Source organism: Mustelus asterias, chromosome 20 (assembly GCF_964213995.1).
Source record: "Mustelus asterias chromosome 20, sMusAst1.hap1.1, whole genome shotgun sequence".
Taxonomy (NCBI): Eukaryota; Metazoa; Chordata; class Chondrichthyes; order Carcharhiniformes; family Triakidae; genus Mustelus; species Mustelus asterias.
Genome location: NC_135820.1, coordinates 77,968,318 through 77,993,355, shown reverse-complemented (window position 1 = coordinate 77,993,355; position 25,038 = coordinate 77,968,318). Strand labels below are relative to the sequence as shown.

The following is a 25,038-nucleotide window of genomic DNA, read 5'->3' as shown; positions in this document are numbered from 1 at the left end:
TCACGATTCTGGCCGTGGGTGGGGCCAGAAAATGGTTCATCAAGCTGTGCCAGCTCTTTGGTACAACTATGCAATTATTCCCCATCCCTTCCCCAAATCTGTTTCCCGCCATGGGCATGCAAGTATTTCCCCGATTCTCTTTGGATGCTTAACATGATACAGAAGTAAATTAGACATCTTATCATCTTTAGACTTGGTGAAACATTCCAATCCACTCATTGCTGTGTAAGAAAAGAGCAGGAAAGGATTTGCCCAAAACCTCTGGTTAATTCAATTACCTCGGCCTGTACCATTCAGCTTTATTGTAATGTAGCGGTCAGTACTTATGCTGCATGAGGGCACATTCTGCTAGCTGCTGGAATTTGATAGTGAAAGAGCAAATGTTTCAAAGCCATATGCAATCTGAGGTGGTGCAAGCTTTGTGTAACAGGAACATACTGCCATTGTAGATAGTGAAAAACTCCATGTATGGTTACAATACAGAAAGAGGCCATTCAGCCCATCATGTTCATGCCACTTTCTGAAAGAGCAACCTGGCAGGTCCCACTCCTTCACCCTTTCCTCATAGCCCTGAAAATATTGTATTTTCAGATAATTATTCAATTCCCTTTTGAAAGCCATGATTTAATCTGCCATACTCTGCCATCCACCATACTCCCAGCTAGTGCATTCCAGGTTCTAACCATTTGCTGGGTAAATAAGTTATTACTTATGTCGCCGTTGGGTTTTTTTTAACCATTCACCTTGAATCAGTGTCCTCTGGTTAAGAATATAAGAAATAGGTGCAGGAGAAGACCAAACAGCCCATTCAGCCTACTCCACCATTCATTATAATCATGGCTGATGTTGGGTTTCAGCTCCACACTCTCACCTGCTACCCATATGCCTAATTCCCTAAGAGATCCTTCTGTCAATGGGAACAGTTTCTCCCTATCCACCCTTCCAGACCGCTCATGATTTTGGATATCTCTAACAAATCTCCTCTCATCCTTCTATAAGCAGAGCAGTCACAACTTCTCCAATCTATCCTCAAATTTGAAGACCCTCATCACTCGGACCGTTGTTATAAAATCATTTAAGATTTTCTACTCTTTGCTTCAATTTCTAAAACCTAAGATCCTGAATGTCTTATCAAAATAATTCAATTTGGCACATATTTGTGATGTCATAATATTTTAATCAATTTTTAGCCCACCCAATGTCTCCACCACCTTCTCTGTCTCTCTGACTTTGGCATCTTCTCTTTCCTTGATAAATTCAGATGCAAAGTGCTGTAAATACTTCAACTGTGCCACCTGCCTCCTTGCATAGATCTCCTTTCAGTACCACCAAGTGGCCACACTCCTCCCTTTACTATCCTTTCATTATTTATACCAATAGACGACTTTTGAATTCCTATCAGTCTCTTCAGGTAGCTGTCAGCTAGCCATCACTCTCTTCTCAAACTCCCTCTGCTTTTTCAGTACTCCACTCAAATTTATATATTCAGTCTGCTTCTCACTTATATTATGAACCTGATATCTGTCATTTGCACCTTCATCTTACTCTCTGACCCATCATCTAGAGAGCTCTGGCTTTGTTTTTCTTTACTCATTCATGAGATGTTGGTATTGCGGGCTAGTCCAGTGTCTATTCCCCATCCCTCATTGCCCTTGAGAAGATAATGGTGAGCTGCCTTCTTGAACCACTGCAGTCAATGTGGTGTAGGCACACTCAGCGTGCTGTTAGGGAGGGAGTTTCAAGGTTTTGACCCAACAAGTGAAAAGGCGATATATTTTCAAGTCAGGATAGTGAGTGGCTTGGAGAGGATCTTCTAGGTGGTGTTCCCATGCATCTGCTGCCCTTGTTATTTGAGATAATAATGGTCATGGTTTGGAAGGTACTATCTAAGGAGCCTTGGTGAGTTCCTGCAGTGCACATTATAGATAGTGCAACACTGCTGCCAATGTGCATCAATGGTGGAAGGAATGAAAGTTTGTAGATGGTGACTGCTTTACCCTGGATGCCGTCCAGCCTCTTGTGTTCTTGGAGCTTAATTGTCATTCAGCAATGGTAATGCTATTGAATGTCAAGGCATGATGGTTAGTTTCTCTCTTGTTGGAGGTGGTCATTGCCTGACACTTGTATGGCGTGAATGTTACTTGCCACTTGTTAGCCCAAGCCTGGATATTGCTGCATTTGGACATAGACTATATTGGTATCCGAGTATTGTGAATGGTTCCGAACATTGTGCAATCATCAGCGAACATCCACACTTCTGACCTTATGATGGAAGGAAGGTCATTGATGAAGCAGCTGAAGATGGTTGGCCCTGGAACATTATCATAATGAACTCCCGCAGTGATGGAAACTCCTAGAATTGAGGTGATTGAACATCAACAACCATCTTCCCTTGTGCTGGGTATGGCTTCAATCAGTGGAGAGTTTTCCCCGATACCCACCATGACCTATGACTGTGTGGCCAAATTATCTTCCAACTCGATTTTCAAGTTTGCTGACAACACCACCATAGTGGGTCGGATCTCAAACAATGATGAGACAGTGTACAGGAATGAGATAGAGAATCTGGTGAACTGGTTTAACGACAATAATCTCTCCCTCAATGTCAACAAAATGAAGGAGTTTGTCATCAACTTTCGGAAGCATAGTGGAGAACATGCCCCTGTCTACATCAATGGGGACGAAGTAGAAAGGGTCGAGGGCTTCAAGTTTTTAGGTGTCCAGATCACCAACAGCCTGTCCTGGTCTCCCCATGCCGACACGATAGTTAAGAAAGCCCCACCAACGCCTCTACTTTCTCAGAAGACTAAGGAAATTTGGCAGGTCAGCTACAACTCTCATCAACTTTTACAGATGCACCATAGAAAGCATTCTTTCTGGTTGTATCACAGCTTGGCATGGTTCCTGCTCTGCCCAAGACCGCAAGAAACTATAAAAGGTTGTGAATGTAGCCCAATCCATCACGCAAACCAGCCTCCCATCCATTGACTCTGTTCACACCCCGCTGCCTCGGAAAAGCAGCCAGCATAATTAAGGACCCCACACACCCTGGACATTCTCTCTTCCACCTTCTTCTGTCGGGAAAAGGATCCAAAAATCTGAGGTCACGTACCAACCAACTCAAGAACAGCTTCTTCCCTGCTGCTGTCAGACTTTTGAATGGACTTACCTTGCACTAAGATGTAGGGAAAGATCAACTTAGTGCGACAACATTTTCCATTCTCTCCTTTCCTTCTCTATGAACGGCATGCTTTTGTCTATATAGCGTGCAAAAAGCAATACTTTTCACTGTATACTGTATAATAAATCAAATCAAAGTTAATGTTATTGAGGGACAAGTCAAAACCGAGGGGTAAAACTCAGCTTGATTTTTTAGAGGCATAGGTGTCATCTGATGAATGTTTAACAAAAGAATAAAACAGTTATTAAACAAGAAAAGATGAGCTATTGTAACTTCTCTTTCACACCAACAATACCTTTATAGGTGTATGCAGATTCATAAGAATAAAACAAGTGACAAAATCTATCTTACACACTAATGTTTGCAGTAAGTATTTGGTCCATATAAACCAACAGGCAAAATAAAATCAGACACACCACAGTCTGAAACCAAATGGCAAATGCCACCCAAAACAACATCTGTGGATATCTCAGCAATTTCCTCCAGATGCTTGTCACACTGTGAACCAACTGGTCTCATTGGAACTCTGTCTTCCACACAAGGATTTCCAATCTCTGCTTTCAAAGAACACATCTTGGAATCTTCTCCCAAATGACGCTTTCTCTCGAATGTCTTCACCAAAGATCCACCTCCAGGGTATCAGCCTCTTTCTCTGATGTTCCTCTCCCCTGGATCACCACATGCTTTAATGCTCTGCATTCCACACACACACTCAGATATTTTGCCACACCAACAGAACGCCACTGCTTCACAGGCCCGCAGTGAGGAGGAACTGATCTTCTGGCTTTTTGCAAGTGTTAGGGTACGAGATCAGAAACCCCAAGAAATATTATGAGGTTAATAATTACCTGCTATCTTGGCATTAATGTGAGGGTAAGGTGTTTCCCTCCAGGTGTGATTCTACTACCACACTAGGAAGCGTTTATCAAAACAAACTTTATTTAACAATACAGTTTAAATAACTAGCTTAACATTTACCAATTGAATAATACTTAAACATGACAAGATACAGTTCTATATTGCTATCCTATCCCTATGAGTTCCAATTCAAGCAATAATCCTCCTACAGACTTAAAACCCCTCTTCAAAATCAGTTGGCAAACATCACAGACTTACATGCTTGTACTTGTTAACAGTCCGATAGCTTTTTTAAATACCCTTGGAGAGACAGAGAGAGATACCTGTCCTCTTACAACCCTAAACAGCAGACCCCAGAGAGAGACCGTGTGTTTTCCTTGTAAGGTTGGCTATGCTCATTCACATGACTGTGCCAATCAACCTAATCAAAACCCTCCTCTGAAATCCCAGGGGAAAACCCAAATGAATAAAAATGCATTAACTCAGGTTAAAACAAACACCCCACTAAAATCAATAATCTGCCTTGCATCCTCAGCATGTGAGCTATCTGGTGCCCAGGCAAATTGGCATCATAAAACAGAGCTGAATTATAAACATATTCCTTACAAGAAACATGATATAAATACATTCTTAAAGGCACAGTACCATCACACAAGTCCACTTTACATCTACTTCCTGCAGCTCTTTCTCCTTAATTTGGATACTCTTTGTCCACTTTGTACTTTAACTTCTCTGAACAGGACCTGTTTTTGATCACTGTCCTTGTTCCCTGACTTTACTGTCTTCCTGGAACTTTCTTTTGCCCTATTGCCTGGTCTCTATTACCTTTTTTCTGTATTTTGGGACTCGCTTTCTGTCCCTTTGCATTCTCCTGCCTGTTCCAGTAGTTTCTGTGGAATGCTGCTTCCAACTGAACTGAAACTGCTTTTGCTGGGTTTGTGGGCTCCTTGTTGATAGCCAACTGCACAGATTTTCCTACTTTAAAAATCATAAAACCTCATTAAAATGTAGGCATATTTTAAAGTGAAACAAAAACTCATGTCCCTTTCGCACACAACTGCAGAAATATAAATTAAGCTTTCACCTAAAGCTACAACTTAAACATAAAGCTATAACTGATACCCAACACACACAAATATACATGTAAATTGCTTAAAACAATATCTATTTCCTAACACCATCACATAAATACCGATAGGTCAGTTTGAGTCCACAAAAACACATTGATCAGGCACCTTAAAGGAAAAGCTGTTCCCACTGCTGAACTATGATCAGCATCTTTAGAAATTTTGTCCTCCTTTATATACACTGAAAATGAATTAAAATGATTCACAACAATTAGGGCCCATCACTACACAACATGTTACATTTCATAAGCAATGATTTGTTGAGATTTTTCTTGTTGCTTTTCTCACACTTCATGAATATAAAAGGAATGGGTAATGAGGCTCAAACTGATCAAACAATCTCAGATGATGTGATGAACCAACAGAGTGAAGCATTATGTGTTTTCTGGGTATAATCCAGACTGGTTAAAGGCATCAGCTAATTCATTCTCTGTGATTGTATAATTTTCATAACATACGTGATGATTTGGGTAATACTTAAAGGCAGTGCTATTGTTGAAGGCAGACTGGCAACCTGAGGAGGACGGCACGGCGGCGCAGTGGTTAGCATTGCTGCCTCACAGCACTGGGGAGCTGGATTCGATTCCCGGCTTGGGTCACTGTCTGTGTGGAGTTTGCACATTCTCCCTGTGTCTGCGTGGGTTTCCTCTGGGTGCTCTGATTTCCTCCCACAGTCCAAAGATGTGCAGGTTAGGTGGATTGGCTATGCCAGATTCTCCCTCGGTGTACCCGAACAGGTGCCGGAGTGTGGCGACTGGGGGATTTTCACAGTAACTTCATTGCAGTGTTAATGTGACTTGTGACTAATAAATAAACTTCCCTTTTTTTACTTTAAGAACAGCAGGGAACTGCTCAATTGTTTTACATTCGGATTTAACTGATACAAAATATTGTCCATTATGTATAAGAAAAAGAAAATCTCAAAGTCCTTCACAGCCAATGAAATACTTCTGAAGGGCAATGTTGTACAGTATGTAGAGATATGTTTATTGCTTACCTCAAAAACTGAATCTTTGTCTGACTGTGACCCTGAAGAATAGGAAGCACCTGGCCGTATCAGAGAAACTGCCACCTTGTTAATCTTGAAGAGTAATTTAGGACCCTCCTATAAGCTTCACAGACCAAATTAAAAGAAAGCTACACAAAGGCCATCTGCATTTCATAACCCAAGCTGGCCAACCAGAGTCTACACGTCTGCTGAGACAAAGGGCCCTTTTCAATTCTTAATGGCTGGGACATGTAAGCATTTCAGGGACCTAGACCAGGGATACATGTCCTTTGTCAAAAGCAGTGGCAGCTTCTAACTGGTAGTTTCACAGACAAGGAGCTCTTGCCCAGGATGCACACCTGATCCCATCTACACTGCTTCTACTGGAAAGCCTGTGTCATTGCCAAGAGACATCTCTGCATATCTATCTCATTGTGTGAAGCTAACTCCACCAAATAAATCATTGACTGTGATTCTGGACTCTGGAATATATGTGAAACACTATTTTTTCTGTGGTCTCTGTACTATAAATCTTTCTTTTCTCCATCCCTCTTTTATTGTATGACTGACTGTAAAGGAGAAAACATTGAACGTATGCAAATAAATTAGCCCTTTAACTTCATCCTATCTTGGATTTCCAAGAATTAGGACAAGTCAGCATGGATTTAGTAAGGGGAGGTCGTGCCTGACAAACCTGTTAGAGTTCTTTGAAGAGATAACAAATAGGTTAGACCAAGGAGAGCCAATGGATGTTATCTATCTTGACTTCCAAAAGGCCTTTGACAAGGTGCCTCACGGGAGACTGCTGAGTAAAATAAGGGCCCATGGTATTCGAGGCAAGGTACTAACATGGATTGACGATTGGCTGTCAGACAGAAGGCAGAGAGTTGGGATAAAAGGTTCTTTCTCAGAATGGCAACCGGTGACAAGTGGTGTCCCGCAGGGTTCAGTGTTGGGGCCACAGCTGTTCTCTTTATATATTAACGATCTAGATGACGGGACTGGGGGCATTCTGGCCAAGTTTGCCGATGATACAAAGATAGGTGGAGGGGAAGGTAGTATTGAGGAGGTGGGGAGGCTGCAGAAAGATTTAGACAGTTTAGGAGAGTGGTCCAAGAAGTGGCTGATGAAATTCAACGTGGGCAAGTGCGAGGTCTTGCACTTTGGAAAAAAGAATAGAGGCATGGACTATTTTCTAAACGGTGACAAAATTCATAATGCTAAAGTGCAAAGGGACTTGGGAGTCCTAGTCCAGGATTCTCTAAAGGTAAACTTGCAGGTTGAGTCCGTAATTAAGAAAGCAAATGTAATGTTGTCATTTATCTCAAGAGGCTTGGATTACAAAAGCAGGGATGTACTTCTGAGGCTTTATAAAGCACTGGTTAGGCCCAATTTGGAGTACTGTGGGCAATTTTGGGCCCCACACCTCAGGAAGGACATACTGGCACTGGAGCGGGTCCAGCGGAGATTCACACGAATGATCCCGGGAATGGTAGGCCTGACATACGATGAACGTCTGAGGATCGTGGGATTGTATTCATTGGAGTTTAGGAGGTTGAGGGGAGATCTAATAGAAACTTACAAGATAATGAACGGCTTAGATAGGATGGACGTAGGGAAGTTGTTTCCATTAGCAGGGGAGACTAGGACGCGGGGGCACAGCCTTAGAATAAAAGGGAGTCACTTTAGAACAGAGATGAGGAGAAATTTCTTCAGCCAGAGAGTGGTAGGTCTGTGGAATTCATTGCCACAGAGGGCTGTGGAGGCCGAGACGTTGAGCGTCTTCAAGACAGAAATTGATAAATTCTTGATTTCTCGAGGAATTAAGGGCTATGGGGAGAGAGCGGGTAAATGGAGTTGAAATCAACCATGATTGAATGGTGGAGTGGACTCGATGGGCCGAATGGCCTTACTTCCGCTCCTATGTCTTATGGTCTTATGGTCTTATGGATTTACTGTGGAGTTATAATAGAAAACTGGGTTACATAAAACAGGATTGGGAAACACGCTACTGTTTATAAAGGGGGAAACAGAACATCTTACTGTTTATAGATGGGTAATCAGAGGAGAAATTAGTAAAGATTAAATTAATACTCCTCCATTTTTAAGTTCATTTTATGGGATTTGAGTGCAACTGGCTAGACCAGCATTTATTGCCCATCCCTAATTGTTCTACAGGGATGGTGCAGGAGGGAGGGATTCAGATACCTGGATAATTGGGGGTCATTCTGGGGTAGGTGGGACCTCTACAAGCGGGATGGTCTACACCTGAACCAGAGGGGTACCAATATCCTGGGGGGGGGGGGGGGGGGGGGGGGGGGTGGGGGAAATTTGCTAATGCTCTTCGGGAGGGTCTAAACTAATTCAGCAGGGGGATGGGAACCTGAATTGTAGCTCCAGTGTACAGGAGGTTGAGAGTAGTGAGGTCATGAATAAGGTTTCAAGGTCGCAGGAGTGTACCGGCAGGCAGGAAGGTGGTTTGAAGTGTGTCTACTTCAACGCCAGGAGCATCCGGAATAAGGTGGGTGAACTTGCAGCATGGGTTGGTACCTGGGACTTCGATGTTGTGGCCATTTCAGAGACATGGATAGAGCAGGGACAGGAATGGTTGTTGCAGGTTCCGGGGTTTAGATATTTCATAAGATCAGGTAAGGTGGTAAAAGAGGGGGAGGTGTGGCATTGTTAGTCAAAGACAGTATTACAGTGGCAGAAAGAACGTTTGATGAGGACTTGTCTACTGAGGTAGTATGGGCTGAGGTTAGAAACAGGAAGGGAGAGGTCACCCTGTTGGGAGTTTTCTATAGGCCTCCGAAAAGTTCCAGAGATGTAGAGGAAAGGATTGCAAAGATGATTCTGGATAGGAGCGAAAGTAACAGGGTAGTTGTTATGGGGGACTTTAACTTTACAAATATTGACTGGAAAAGCTATAGTTTGAGTACTTTAGATGGGTCAGTTTTTGTCCAATGTGTGCAGGAGGGTTTCCTGACACAGTATGTAGATAGGCCAACAAGAGGCGAGGCCACATTGGATTTGGTACTTGGTAATGAACCAGGCCAGGTGTTAGATTTGGAGGTAGGTGAACACTTTGGTGATAGTGACCACAATTTGGTTATGTTTACTTTAGCGATGGAAAGGGTTAGGTATATACCGCAGGCAAGAGTTATAGCTGGGGGAAAGGAAATTATGATGCGATTAGGTGAGATTTAGGATGCATAGGATGTGGAAGGAAACTGCAGGGGATGGGCACAATTGATATGTGGAGCTTGTTCAAGGAACAGCTACTGTCAGGCAGGGAGGAAGTGGTCGAGCGAGGGAACCGTGGTTTACGAAAGAAGTTGAATCTCTTGTGAAGATGAAGAAGGAGACTTATGTAAAGATGAGACGTGAAGGCTCAGTTAGGGCGCTTGAGAGTTACAAGTTAGCCAGGAAGGACCTAAAGAGAGAGCTAAGAAGAGCCAGGAAGGGACATGAGAAGTCTTTGGCAGGTAGGATCAAGGAAAACCCTAAAGCTTTCTATAGGTATGTCAGGAATAAAAGAATGACTAGGGTAAGATTAGGGCCAGTCAAGGACAGTAGTGGGAAGTTGTGCGTGGAGTCCAAAGAGATAGGAGAGGTGCTAAATGAATATTTTTCGTCAGTATTCACACAGGAAAAAGACAATGTTGTCGAGGAGAATACTGAGATACAGGCTATTAGACTAGACGGGATTGATGTTCATAAGGAGGAGGTGCTAGCAATTCTGGAAAGTGTGAAAATAGATAAGTCCCCTGGGCCAGATGGGATTTATCCTAGGATTCTCTGGGAGGCTAGGGAGGAGATTGCAGAGCCTTTGATCTTTATGTCGTCATTGTCTACAGGAATAGTGCCAGAAGACTGGAGGATAGCAAATGTTGTCCCCTTGTTTAAGAAGGGGAGTAGAGACAACCCTGGTAATTATAGACCGGTGAGCCTTACTTCTGTTGTAGGCAAAGTTTTGGAAAGGATAAGAGATAGGATTTATAATAATCTAGAAAGGAATAATTTGATTAGGGATAGTCAACACGGTTTTGTGAAGGGTAGGTCGTGCCTCACAAACGTTATTGAGTTCTTTGAGAAGGTGACCAAAGAGGTAGATAAGGGTAAAGCAGTTGATGTGGTGTATATGGATTTCAGTAAAGCATTTGATAAGGTTCCCCACAGTAAACTATTGCAGAAGATACGGAGACATGGGATTGAGGGTGATTTAGCGGTTTGGATCAGAAATTGGCAAGCTGTAAGAAGACAGAGGGTGGTGGTTGATGGGAAATGTTCATCCTGGAGTTCAGTTACTAGTGGTGTACCGCAAGGATCTGTTTTGGGCCACTGCTGTTTATCATTTTTATAAATGACCTGAATGAGGGCATAGAAGGATGGGTTAGTAAAGTTGCGGATGACACTAAAGTTGGTGGAGTTGTGGACAGTGCGGAAGGATGTTGCAGGTTACAGAGGGACATAGATAAGCTGCAGAGCTGGGCTGAGAGGTGGCAAATGGAGTTTAATGGGGAAAAGTGTGAGGTGATTCACTTTGGAAGGAGTATCAGGAATACAGAGTACTGGGCTAATGGTAAGATACTTGGTAGTGTGGATGAGCAGAGAAATCTCGGTGTCCATGTGCATAGATCCCTGAAAGTTGGCACCCAGGTTGATAGGGTTGTTAAGAAGGCGTATGGTGTGTTAGCTTTTATTGGTAGAGGATGGAGTTCTGGAGCCATGAGGTCATGTTGCAGCTGTACAAAACTCTGGTGCGGCCGCATTTGGAGTATTGCGTACAGTTCTGGTCGCCGCATTATAGGAAGGATGTGGAAGCGTTGGAAAGGGTGCAGAGGAGATTTACCAGGATGTTGCCTGGTATGGTGGGAAGGTCTTATGAGGAAAGGCTGAGGGACTTGAGGCTGTTTTCGTTAGAGAGAAGAAGGTTAAGAGGTGACTTAATAGAGGCATACAAGATGATCAGAGGATCAGATAGGGTGGACAGTGAGAGCCTTTTTCCTCGGGTGGTGATGGCTAGCATGAGGGGACACAGCTTTAAATTGAGGGGTGATAGATATAGGACAGATGTCAGAGGTAGGTTCTTTACTCAGAGAGTAGTAAGGGATTGGAATGCCCTGCCTGCAACAGTAGTGGACTCGCCAACATTAAGGGCATTTAAATGGTCATTGGATAAACATATGGATGATATTGGAATAGTGTAGGTTAGATGGGCTTTAGATTGGTTTCACAGGTCGGCGTAACATCGAGGGCTGAAGGGCCTGTACTGCGCTGTAATGTTCTATGTTCTTGAGAAGATGATGGTGAACTCCCTTCTTGAACTGCTGTAGTTCATGTAGTGTAGGTACACCCATAGTGATATTAGGAAGGGAGTTCCTGGATTTTTTTCATTCATTCGTGGGACATGGGTGTCGCTGGTTGGCCAGCATTTATTGCTCATCCCTAGTTGCTCGAGGGCAGTTGAGAGTCAACCACATTGCTGTGGATCTGGAGTCACATTTAGGCCAGACCAGGTAAGGATGGCAGATTTCCTTCCCTAAAGGACATTAGTGAACCCGATGGGTTTTCCGACAATCAACAATGGTTTCATGGTCATCAGTAGATTCTTAATTCCAGATATTGGCTCAGTGACAATGAAGGAATGGTGATATCGTTCCTCGTCAGGATGGTGTGTGACTTGTATGTGGCAGTGTTTCCATATTCCTCTAAGTAGTAGAGGTCACAGGTTTGGAAAGTTTTGTTGAAGAAGCCTTGGTGAGGTGCTGCAATGCATCTTGTAGATGGTGGCGAAGGGAGTGAATGTTGGTGGAAGGGGTGGCAATCAAGCGGGCTACTTTGTCTTGCATGGTGATGACCTTCTTGAGTGTTGTGGCAATGGTGAAATAAGTATCTATTGTATTGGAAGGAAATTTGACAGCCAATTTGTCGACAGCAAAGTCTAACAAATAGTAAAGAGATAAACAATCAGATAATCTGTTTTTAGTTATGTTGATGATGGGATACATGTTGGTCAAACTTTTGTTGCAACCCTTCTAGTTAAAGAGATTGAAATGTGCACACTATCCCAGGATTGAGTCTCACCACAGCCCTTCTTTATTCTTATAGTCCACCCCGAAGCAGGAAAGGTCAACATAGTTTTCCTAATTGCTTGCTGTATTTGCAAGTTAACTTTCTATGATTTGTGTACAAGAACATTCAAATTCCTGTGCATACTAATATTTACTAATCTCTCACCTCGTGAAAATATTCTGCTCTTCTATTTTCCTAAGAGCTTGTGAGAAGAGACACACAGGGTAAAAATCATAGATTATTGGATTCTCACAGAAGGTGTTCATTCGGCTCATTGCATTGTGTAGGTTGTTTGAAAGATGTACCTAATGCTCCCTCGACTCATTTTCATAGCCCTGCATTTTTTTTCCTTCCAGAGACACTACCCTCCCAGTTTCTCCACACAACTGAAAACCCTCATCAGAACTTAGGAAACACCGGCATTGTTGGGCTTCCTTGGTGAGGCATTTAATGGTTAGAGGAGGGGCGAGAGCTGTCTGGCACAGATCAGGAAATGACTGCAACGTGTGGTGCTGATAGGATCTGAAGTCACCGAGGCCTCCCCTTAGCATTGGAGTTGAAGTTTGAGGACAGCTCGGCGGCTTGGAGGAGTTCCACTTGATACAATCTGATTCCAGCTTTCTGGACTCCCGCGATGGGCAGAGAGCAGGATCTTTCTGACTGACTGTCTCTCTCTCTCTCTCTCTCTGAATGCCCGGGTTTCCCAGTCGGTGAGCTGGCGGAGACACGGCAGTCGCCCTCCCCACACCCAGCGCTCTCACCACGGCTCACAGAGGCAGGCGCTTCTGAGATGCAGCTGATGCTCACCAAACTGAAGGAATTCTCTTCCAAAGCCAACAGGTTCGCGGACGGGAGAGGCAGGAGCAGCCAGGCCGGGCTCTGTAAGGCGCAGAGCTCTCCTGGCATCGACTGGAAGCCGCAGGGCAAGAGGCAGACGATAGATATGGAGAAAGCACTGGAGTGGCTCAAATGGGAACTGGTGAGAAATGGGATTTAAACAGAGATAGTCTGACCCCCCAGGGAAATGCGGAAGAAATAGAAAAGAGAAAGTTATGGAATAAAACTGAGCAGATATGTCACTGTCTATGGAGAGAGAAACAGTGTTAATGTTTTAGGCTCAATATGACTTTAGAACTGAGGGAAAATATTTGCATTAATTGGGGAATTAGGATTAACCAAAATAATCCGGGTTTGGAAATCCAGGAATAAGTTTGTGAGGCGGTGGGAAGGAATAACGAGGGAACTGTAGCGAAATTGGGAATAATTGAATTAATCCCAGATATTATACCAGGTAGGCAGTCACGGAAAGGGATGGGAATAGAGTGGGGCTAGATATTAGGAAAACCTGCAGAGTGTGGAAAGAGGTGAGGATTACCAGAGATAGACTGGGTCAGAGATGGGGGTTAACCAGGGAATGTCTGGGCCAGAGATGAAGGAAGGATTCTGGATCATTGAAATGGATCAGTGAGGGAGAGGGAGGAAGAGACTGGTATTGAACATGGGTAATCTCGGTGAGGAAAACTGGGAAAAGAATCAGGCATTCTAAATCAGAGATTGGGGAAAAGAGAGAGGGATTAACCAGGGATACTCTGGGTCAGAAATATGGAAAATAGATTTGGAGTAATAGGGATTAGGATTAATTGGAGCAACAGGAATAGACTGGAACAGGAAGTGGGAAAATAAATGGACTAGCCTGGGGTGGAGAGCGGGCAAAGAATTTTTAAAAATTCATTTGTGGGACATGGGCATCGCTGGCTAGCCAACATTAATTGCCCATCCCTAGTTGCCCTTGTTCAGACATCTTGAGAATCAACTCGCATTGCTGTAGCTCTGGAGTCACCTGTAGGCCAGACCAGGTAAAGAAGGCAAACGTCCTTCCCTAAAGGACATTAGTGAACCAGATGGGTTTTTCCCACAATCAACAATGGTTTCGTGGTCATCAGTGCATTCTTAATTCCAGATATTTTTTCTTGAATTCAAATTCCACTATTTGCCATGGCAGGATTCGAACCCGGGTTCCCAGAACATTAGCTGAGTTTCTGGAGTAAGAGTCTAGTGATATCACAAAGTCATCGACACCCTTTGGGATAATGGGATAGCCTGGAGTGGCCAAAAGAAATGGGATAATGGAGCAGAGAATGGAGAAAAGATGGAATAGCTTGGGGCAGAGTGGGAAAAGAGATGGAATAGTCTGGAGCAGAGAGAGTAGGATAAGAAAGAATTTGTTAGGAATAATTCAACTCAGTCAAAATGGTAAGCAGATTATACTGTAATAGTCCAGTAAATTAATTTAACTACACCCTCCTATTAATGTCTTGAAGTGTGAAGAATGAAGGAAAGGTTGTCAAGGGTTTTCAGTATATACATGTCTGTGACATAACCCTGGTACAGAGGGAGTGAGCCTCTCTACTTTGCTCCAAAATTATAGTATATATATAAAAAAAACTCATGCAAATTATGATAAACATGCAAAAGAAGAATGCATATCTGTCTGCCTGTGATTTGATATTTTAGCCAAAGTTACACTATTATTGGATGGGTAACAGCAGTCCTGTCGTTCTAATATTGGATTAGTTATCTGGCGGCTGAATTCCCACAGTAACATTTCGTCAAATTCAACAACAAATCTGTTTAAAATATGGGATGATGTTAAAAGCTGCTGTTTTATCAAAATCCAAACTGCTTCACTCATATCTGTTGGGGAGGGAAAGGGAACTTCCCACCCTTTATCACTTGACAGTCGTCTATTAAGTAACAGGTTCAATTTTAACTCACGGATGGGAATTTTAGTGAAATACTGGCCTGTTGAGGAGAGATAACGAGGAAGCCTGGCAATTTAGTGGCTTGGGACCCATTATCGTCCTGCTAATGATCCAAGCAGCTAGCAAGTCATTGGGAATGGAATGCCCAGCCTTTAAAATAGGGCATTGCTGGCAAAGCAAGGATGTGCTCTCCAGTCCAAGGTAAGGTAAGGTAATAAGAAAAGCCTGGGTTAAGGGAGGCCTAAGGTTTCCTAGTGGGGCCCAGTGGAGCACTTTTATTCTCCCTGGTCCATAAAGAAACCAGAAACAAAAATTTATTTAGTCTTTTCTGGCCCTGGCAGCTGTTTCTCTTGGTTTAGTTTGGTTTGAGATGTCACAATTGTTCCCCCACTTAGGCCTCAGATAGCGTAAACATGTTAAAATAGCAAATCTACAATCTATATTAATGATTTGGATGAAGGGATCGACCGTATTGTAGCCAAATTTACTGAAGATGTAAAGACAAATAGGAAAGGAAGATGTAAATGGATGTAAATAGAACAAAGAACAGTCCAGCACAGGAACAGGCTCTTCGGCCCACCAAGTCTGTGCCGACACAGATGCCCCTCTAATCTAATATTTTCTTGCCTCTGTGTGGTCCATATCCCTCTATTCCTGCCTATTCATGTATCTATCCAGATGCCTCTTGAACACTGTTATAGAATCTGCTTCCACCACCTCCTCCGGCAGCGCTTTCAGATATTCACCACCCTGTGTGAAAAACTTGCCCCTTACATCTCTTTTAAACTTTACTTCTCTCACTTTCGACCTATGCCCCCGGGTAATTGACTCTTCGATCCTGGAAAAAAGACTCTGAATATCCACTCTATCCAAGCTTGTCATAATCTTGTAAACCTCTATCAGGTCCCCCCTCATCCTCCGATGCTCCAATGAGGGAGGTGTTGGCCTGGTGGTATTATCGCTCGACTATTAATCCAGAAACGCAGCTAATGTTCTGGGGACCCGGGTTTGAATCCTGCCACTGGAATTAAAAATCTACTCAGCGGCATGGTAGCACAATGGTTAGCACTGCTGCTCCACAGCTCCAGGGACCTGGGTTCGATTCCCGGCTTGGGTCACTGTCTGTGTGGAGTTTGCACATTCTCCTCGTGTCTGCGTGGGTTTCCTCCGGGTGCTCCGGTTTCCTCCCACAGTCCAAAGATGTGCGGGTTAGGTTGGTTGGCCGTGCTAAAATTGCCCCTTAGTGTCGAGATGGGTAGGTTAGAGGGATTAGTGGGTAAATATGTAGGGATATGGGTGTAGGGCCTGGGTGGGATTGTGGTCGGTGTAGACTCGATGGGCCGAATGGTCTCTTTCTACACTGTAGGGTTTCTATGATTTCTATGATTCTATGATTTCTATGAAAGATGTGCGGGTTAGGTTGATTGGCCATGCTAAAATTGCCCCTTAGTGTCCTGGGATGCGTAGATTAGAGGGATTAGCGGGTAAAATATGTAGGGATATAGGGGTAGGGCCTGGGTGGGATTGTGGTCGGTGCAGACTCGATGGGCCAAATGGCCTCTTTCTGTACTGTAGGGTTTCTATGTTTCTATGTAAAACAATCCAAGTTTGTTCAGCCTTTCTTCATAACATGAATTTCCAATTCCTATACTCAACGCCCTGAACAATGAAGGCCAGCATGCCATACGCCTTCTTGACCATCTTGTCCACCTGAGTTGCCACCTTTAGGGATCTGCACGCCTACGTCCCTCTGTACGCTAATATGTCTGAGGGCTCTACCATTTACTGTATACTTTCCTTCTGCAGTGGACCTTTCAAATCACATCACCTCACATTTGTCTGGGTTAAATTTCATCTGCATAGATTAAGTGATTAGGCAAAAATTTGGCAGTTGGCATTTGATGTGGGGAAAACGTGAAGTTGTCCACTTTAGCAAGAACAGAAAAGCAAAATGGAGACTACAGAATGTCACAATACAGAAGGATCTGGGGGACCTTGTACATGAATCACAATAAGTCAGTTTACAGGTACAGCAAGTGATTAGGAAAGCAAACAGAATGCCCGCCTTTATTGCAAGGCACAAAAGTAGGAATGTTTTGCTACAATTGTACAGGACATTGGCGAGACCACACCTAGAAGAATGTGTACGGTTTTGGTCACCTTACCTATGGAGAGACATCTTTCCATTGGAAGCATAGAGTCATAGAGGTTTACAGCATGGACCAGGCCCTTTGGCCCCACTGCCCATGCCGCCCCTTTTATGTTGACCACTAAGCTAGTCCCAATTGCCTGTGTTTGGCCCATATCCCTCTATAGCCATCTTACTTGTGTAACTGTCTAAACGCTTTTTAAAAGACAAAATTGTACCCGCCTCTACTACTATTTCTGACAGCTTGTTCCAGACACTCATCACCCTCATTGTGAAAAAATTGCCCCTCTGGACCCTTTTGTATCTCTCCCCTGTCACTTTAAACCTATATCCTCTAGTTTTAGATTCTGATCTATGCCCCTCATTATTTTATAGACCTCTATAAGATCACCTCTAAGCCTCCTACGCTCCACAGAAAAAAGTCCCAGTCTATCCAGCCTCTCCTTATAACTCAAACCATCAAGTAGCATCCTATTAATCTTTTCTGCACTCTTCCAAGTTTAATAGTATCCTTTCTATAATAGGATGACCAGAACTGTACAAAGTATTCCAAGTGTGGCCTTACCAATATCTTGTACAACTTCAACAAGGCATTCCAATTCCAGTTCAAAGAACGTTCACTAGGTTGATTTTTGGGATGAAATGTTTGTCTTATGAGAAAAGGTTGAAGAGGTTGTGTTTGTACTCTGGAGTTTAGAAGAATGGGAGGTAATCTTGCTGAAAGACCTGTGATTCTGAGAAAGCTTGACAGGATAAACACTAAGAGCATGTTTCCCCTTAGGTGAAGCTAGAATTAGGGGGAACAGTTTAAAACTAAGGGGTCTCCCATTTAAGGGAGATGGGAGGAACTTCTCTCAGATACTCCTATGTGTGAGCAGTGGAGGCTGAATCATTAAATATATTCAAGGCTGAGTTACAGATTTTTGATGTACAAGGAGGTTAAGGGTTATAGGAGGCAGTAGAGTTAAGGCCACTGTAATAATTCAGCCGAACACCAGATTCCCTTCATCGATATCCTTTATTGTGTACTAAGAGATTGCTCCTGCAGCTCATAGTAAGATGGTACAACACCTCAGGACCTACAACACTAGTCTGGGTGAAGTAACATGTTTAAAAGCCCCCGCTGTATGCTTCATAATGGGCAAGCCTCCACCTGCTCAATAAGAGAGCTCGTACTCCACAAAGCACAGGGAGATCAACAGCGATCTCCCGTGGCCTTCATGACCATCATAACAGTCACATTTAGATCAGCCATGATGTTATTGAATGGCACAGCAGGCTCAAAGGATTGCATAGCCTACTCCTGTTCATATTATGTTCCTAAGTGAATCAAAACCCAATCTGCATATTTAGTAACAACTCTGGAGGTTTGGGGTGGGTGGCCTTGCCACGTGTATGCTATTGCTATAGATATATGTTTAAGGGGACTATTTTGAAGTTCAGTATTTTTCTACAGGCAGTCAGTATATCTGGAAAAGGAATACAGCTCAGATGCTGGGAAAGCAGGATAATTACTCATTTTAGCCATGTAGTGTTTACTTGGGAGAGAGCTAATGGACTTTACAAAAAGAATAGGTCCCCTGGGGTTTTTGATTAAAGGAATGGAAGGTAGGTTTGGATTGATAGGGTCATGTGATAATGTGATTAATGGGAGGAGCCAGGTATATAGCAGAGAGCACTCTGGCTGGGGTTTGTTTAAAGACAGAGGTCTGCAAGCTGCTCCCTCCACAAAATCTCTGAAAGCTTCAAGAATGACTATACCCTTATAGCAAGTATATTTATGATTGCTAACTGCATTTAAAGTGGCTTTTGGGTCTGCAAGAATGTTGCTTATTTGGAACTGAAACAATGGTAAGTTAGAAATTAGAATTGTTTCTTTTCACGTGCAAATATTGTTCAACGAGTAATAGTTCAGCTGCTTCATTTGTCAGAGTTATAGTTAAACTGTGTTACTAAATGAAGTTTGCTTTACTATAAAAGATCCCTAATTTGTCCTGGAGTGAAGCACCTATCCTCACATTTATGCCAAAATAGAAAAATTGTTGGGGTCTAGTTTGGCTTCCTAATGTAATTTGGGATTTTGATCCAGGGACCTAACATCTGTAATTTAAAATTGCAGTCAGCCAGATTGGTGTGTGGGTGGTATGAATGGAGTTGGATTAGTCCCCCTGCAGCATTTTACCTGCTTCTCACCTGATTTATGCTAAGTAGAGGTAAATAAATCAGACCCACTACTAACTTAGAGAAGAAACAAGGATGGGTAATATATATTGTCCTGCTACAGAGCCCTCATCCTGAGACCAACTAAGAAATCAAACCTTCTTAATGTTGGTAAACAGTGGTTTAATTTGGCACCAATACTATGTGTAAACGCAGTGCAAGTCAAAGCTGATTCTATACTCTAGTGCAGTGGCAAGCTTGAAATAGAAAATGCTCACGGGACATATTTTAACCCCACCTGCAATTAATCTAAGAACATTCAGACTGTGCAGAAGCTGTTCCCTTAGGTATTTTTAAAGATTTAACAGCTGAGAATGAATTGTACACTATAAAGATTGTCATAAAACCCAAGTGGCTCTGTAACTTCCTTCTAAGTAAGGAACTCTGCCGTCCTTACCCGGTCTGGCTTGTACTTGCACCAGTCACATCAACCAGTAGCAACCCTGAAGTGGCCTAACAAGCATTCAACTGAAAAGACTTGCATTTATATAGCACCTTTCAAAATCTCAAGACATCCCAAAAAATTACAGCCAGTTATGTATTTTTCAAAATGCAATCACTTTTTTAATACAGGAAAGACAACAATTTTGTGCACAGCGAACATGATAATAACTAGATATCAATGTTTCTTAATATTCATTCACAAGATGAGGGCGTCATTGGTTAGGCCAGCAATTCTTGCCTACCCCTACTTGTCCTTGAGAAGGTGGTGTTGAGCTGCCTTCTTGAACCGCTGTAGTTCATGTCATGTAGGTACCAGGATTTTGACCCAGTGACAATGAAGGAACAGAAATATAGTTCCAAATTAGGATGGTATTAGGATGGGTGAGGGACTGGCAGATGGAGTACAATGTTGGTAAATGTGAGGTCATCCATTTTGGTTGGAATAATAGCAAAATTGACTATTATTTAAATGGTAAAAAATTGCAGCATACTGCTGTGCAGAGGGACCTGGGTGTCCTTGTGCAGGAATCTCAAGGAATTGGTTTGCAGGTGCAGCAGGTAATTAAGAAGGCAAATGGAATTTTGTCCTTCATTGCTAGAGGGATGGAGTTTAAAAACAGAGAGATTATGTTGCAGCTGTATAAGGTGCTGGTGAGGCCACACCTGGAATACTGTGTACAGTTTTGGTCTCCTTACTTGAGAAAGGATATACTGGCACTGGGGGTGGTGCAGAGGAGATTCACTAGGTTGATTCCGGAGTTGAGAGAATTGGCTTATGAGGAGAGACTGAGTAGACTGGGGCTATACTCCTTGGAATTCAGAAGAATGAGGGGAGATCTTATAGAAACATATAAGATTATGAAGGGAATAGATAAGATAGAAGCAGGGAAGTTGTTTCCACTGGCAGGTGAAACTAGAACTAGGGGGCATAGCCTCAAAACAAGGGGAAGCCGATTTAGGACTGAGTTGAGAAGGAACTTCATCACACAAAGGGTTGTGAATCTGTGGAATTCCCTGCCCAGTGAAGCAGTTGAGGCTACTTCATTGAATGTTTTTAAGGCAAGGATAGATAAATTTTTGAACAGTAAAGGAATTAAGGGTTATGGTGAGTGGGCGGGTAAGTGGAGCTGAGTCCACAAAAAATCAGCCATGATCTTATTGAATGGCGGAGCAGGCTCGAAGAATCAGATGGCCTACTCCTGCTCCTAGTTCTTATGTTCTTATGTATGAAGGCATTAGAGATGGCACAGAAATGATTTGCTAGATTTGTACCTGGGATGGAAGATTTCAAGTGCTGAGGACAGATTGGAGAACCACAGATTTCCTACAGTGTAGAAAGAGTCCATTCGGCCCATCAAGTCTGCACTGACTCTCCGAAAGAACATCCCACCCAGGTCCTCCCCTCTGTCCTATTCCCATAACCCCACGCATTTACAATGGCTCATCCACCTAACCTACACATCTTTGGACACTAAAGAGCAATTTAGCATAGGAAATCCACCTAAACCTGCACATATGGCCTACTCCCATTTCTTATGTTTCAAATGAGAGAGTATAGGGCTTTGGCCTCATGACTTGGCTTCTGATTAAGTAAAGACCCTAACCCATCCTTTACAATTCACAGGTGGAAATCCGTTTCCAGAATCAAACGATGGTGAAACAGTTGTTGGAGCACTCAGAGGAAAAGCAGAAGCTGGGACTGTTCTCCTTAGAGAAGAGAATATTAAGAGATTTGATGGAGGTCTCGAAAATCGTGAGGGGTGTGGACAGAGTAGATCGGGAGAAACTATTTCACTGACAGAAAAGTCAAGAAGCAGAGGACACTGAAATAATGTAAAAGGCAAATGAACCAGTGACAACATGAGGAAAAACTTTTCTATGCAGCCAGTGGTTAGGATCTTGAATGTGCTGCCTGAGAGTGGAAGCAGATTGTTGTGGTTTTCCAAAAGGGCATTGAATAATATCTAAGAGTTAAATGTTGCAGGGCTACAGGGAAAAAAGTAAAAAAGTTTATTTATTAATCACAAGTAAGGCTTACATTAACACTGCAATGAAGTTACTGTGAAAATCCCCTAGTCGCCACACTCTGGCACCTGTTCGGGTCAATGCACCCCAACCAGCATGTCATTAAGAATGTGGGAGGAAACCGGAGCACCCGGAGGAAACCCACGCAGACACAGGGAGTGTGTAAACTCCACACAGACAGTGACCCAAGCCAGGAATCGAATCCAGGTCCCTGGCACTGATGGCTCGGTTTCTCACTTGTCCAGTTGTGAAATGGATGCTATATTAATGTTTTTTTAAAACTGTTTTTAAGTCTTAAAAGTGTCATTAATATTTTAACCTGTCCAGTGTCCCAAATACTTGATAGATTAATTATATTGATTGCAAGTTGGTAACGCTAGTGTTTTCTCATTTGTAACACCATTTAAATTCCTCCATTGCAACAGACTAATATTGTTAAGAGCCATGAGCAATAATGCTGCATCATAAATATTGTCAGTCTAATGTAATAAAGAAATATAGACTAGCCTTGCTGGCTAAACTGGTGTTTATTGCACATCCCTAATTGCCCTTAAGACGTAACTCTGGTAGTTCTATGGGCTACATGAAAAATAAAGTATTGAAAAAACTTAATTATCTGTACATCTAAATTCTCATATCGCACTGCTTTGTTTTTGAAACAGTGCTGAACAAATGCTTTACATGGAAAGCCTGAACTTTATGCTCTTTGTACATATTCCAACAGGGAAGTTATTACACAAAATATCTAAATAGAGACAAGTTACTATTTCCTCCTCCATATTTGCATGAAATCTGGCAGCAGAATGTTTATTTGAGAAATCCTACTGGGAGTAAAGATCCTAACCCATCTTTTATAATTCACAGACGGAAATGCGCTTCCAGAATCAAACTATGGTGAAACAATTGTTGGAGCTTCACAATGGGATTCAGGAGCTGAAAAAGGAATACAATTGCGACCATGATCTGTTAGCCTTAGAGAGTGACAGCGAGGACTCTGAAGATGGTGACAGCTTAAACCGTTCTCAGCCTAACCCGAGGCAACTAGCCCAGAGACAGAGTCGCAGAAACTCAGTGCCCTGAGTAAACCTTTTGTTGGGTTGGTTTGGGATAATTCATGCTAACATAACCTGCTGTGTCCTTGCAATCAAATCATTGAAACATTGACAAGTGCTATATAACTACTGCAGAGTATTTTGATGACTGTATGTTTTATAAGATTGTTCTATTGCATTGTAATACAACCTATTTCATGTTATGTAAGGGACACAGTTGGATCTCATGGAGCTGATAAAACATCAAGATTATATCCATTACTTCCGACAAAGAGTAAAGTTAATAAAACCCTACTCTGAAACACCAGGGGAGAAACCAAAATAAACAAAAATGCATTAACTCAAATTAAAACAAACACATCCAGAACTAAAGTCAATCATTAACCTGCACTCTCAGCATGTGAGCTGCCTGATGCAGATGAATCGGCACCATATAAAACAGAGCTGAATTTTAAATATATCCTCTACAAGAAACATGATAAAAACACATTTTTTAAAGACACAGTTTCATCACAAAGAACGTTAATGGAAACAGACAATTTCAATTCTGCATCAGCACCAACACTTGTTAAGGTCATTATTGATGACCTGATGTAGCTTTCTTAAGCTGCAAAAATCACATGGAAAAATAAGTTAGTTACCAGCAATTTTCATATAGGTTCTTCTAAACCCGCATCACAACTTCAGTGGGAACTTCAGGGAAAGAGCGTAATGTCCATATTTGCTGTTTCACCAGTCTTTCTGCCAATATTCTGGCAGCTGATTAAGAGAACCCATAAGGAAATTTTATGCCACTAAGCTAAAGGTTTCAAAGTGTTAATACAACAATTACAGAAGTGAGTAGTATAAAGATGTGTGGAAGCAGTTTCTGTATGAACTTATAAAAAAGGAATTGGACATGCATTTGAAAAGGAAAACAGTTGTAAGGTTCTGGGAAGAACCAAGCAGTGCAATTAATTTGATAGCCCTTTCAAAGTGTATGAAGGGCTGACTGGCCTATGCTGTGTGATTTTGAGTTTCTGCTCAAAGAATGTGTATTGTTTAGCCTTTGCTCACTGGATTTTGTGGAGTAGAGCCCAAACTCAACCCCTGATCTGAACTCCTGACTGGACTTATTAGTGACTATGTTAGTTTTGGACACACCCATGAGCGCAAACATCTCTGTATTTGTCCAATTGAACCTTTGGTAATTTGAAAGATCGCTTTCGGGCTTTCCCCTCAAACTTTTCTTCTGGAGCATGTCAATGCATTCTATAAGTTTTAGTTATAATTGCAACATTGATATAAAATTATATGTTCCTCTCCTAAGCTCCTGTCTTTTAGCTGAACCATTAAATCTTCTACTTTCACTCCATGGATGGTTTCCTCTCCACTAAGTACACTCAAGCCTTGAAACCTGTTCCCCAGAGAGTAATATCTGGTAGGCCTCTGCTACTTTTTAAAAACGTGATGGATGTGTTGAATTTTGAAGAAATCCAAGTTGTGTGGCTGTGATCTTCAAAGAATCATTATTATTGCTTCTGCTCATTTGGATTTATAGGAGCACAGTGAAGACATGCAGCTACAAAATTATTTTTGTTTTTTTATAATAGAGTCATAGAGGTTTACAGCATGGAAACAGGTCCTTCGGCCCAACTTGTCCATGCCACCCTTTTTTTTAAACCTCTAAGCTAATCCCAATTGCCCGCATTTGGCCCACATCCCTCTATACACACCTTACTCATGTAACTGTTTAAATGCTTTTTAAAAGATAGAATTGTACCCGCCTCTACTACTACCTCTGGCAGCTTGTTCCAGACACTCACCAGCCTCTGTGAAAAAATTGCCCCTTTGGATCCTTTTGTTTCTCTCCCCTCTCACCTTAAACCTATGTCCTCTAGTTTTAGACTCCCCTACCTTTGGGAAAAGATATTGACTATCTAGCTGATCTAAGCCCCTCATTATTTTATAGACCTCTATAAGGTCACCCCTCAGCCTCCAACGCTCCAGTGGAAAAAGTCCCAGTCTATCCAGCCTCTCCATATAACTCGAACCATCAAGTCCCGGTAGCATCCTAGTAAATCTTTTCTGCACTCTTTCTAGTTTAATAATATCCTTTCAATAATAGGGTGACCAGAACTATACACAGTAATCTTTCATGGATGTGAGCATCTCTGG

The 25,038-nt window shown here is 42.4% G+C and overlaps 1 protein-coding gene across 1 annotated transcript; it reads left to right on the top strand.

Moving 5' to 3' along the window:
- The first annotated feature begins 12,712 nt into the window (after window positions 1-12,712).
- Window positions 12,713-24,234, top strand: LOC144508344 (uncharacterized). The gene is made up of 2 exons (XM_078236182.1): window positions 12,713-13,208; window positions 22,694-24,234. Exons 1-2 carry the CDS (start codon window positions 13,020-13,022, stop codon window positions 22,907-22,909), a joined length of 405 nt encoding a protein of 134 aa, XP_078092308.1. The 5' UTR covers window positions 12,713-13,019; the 3' UTR covers window positions 22,910-24,234.
- The last annotated feature ends 804 nt before the right edge of the window (window positions 24,235-25,038 follow it).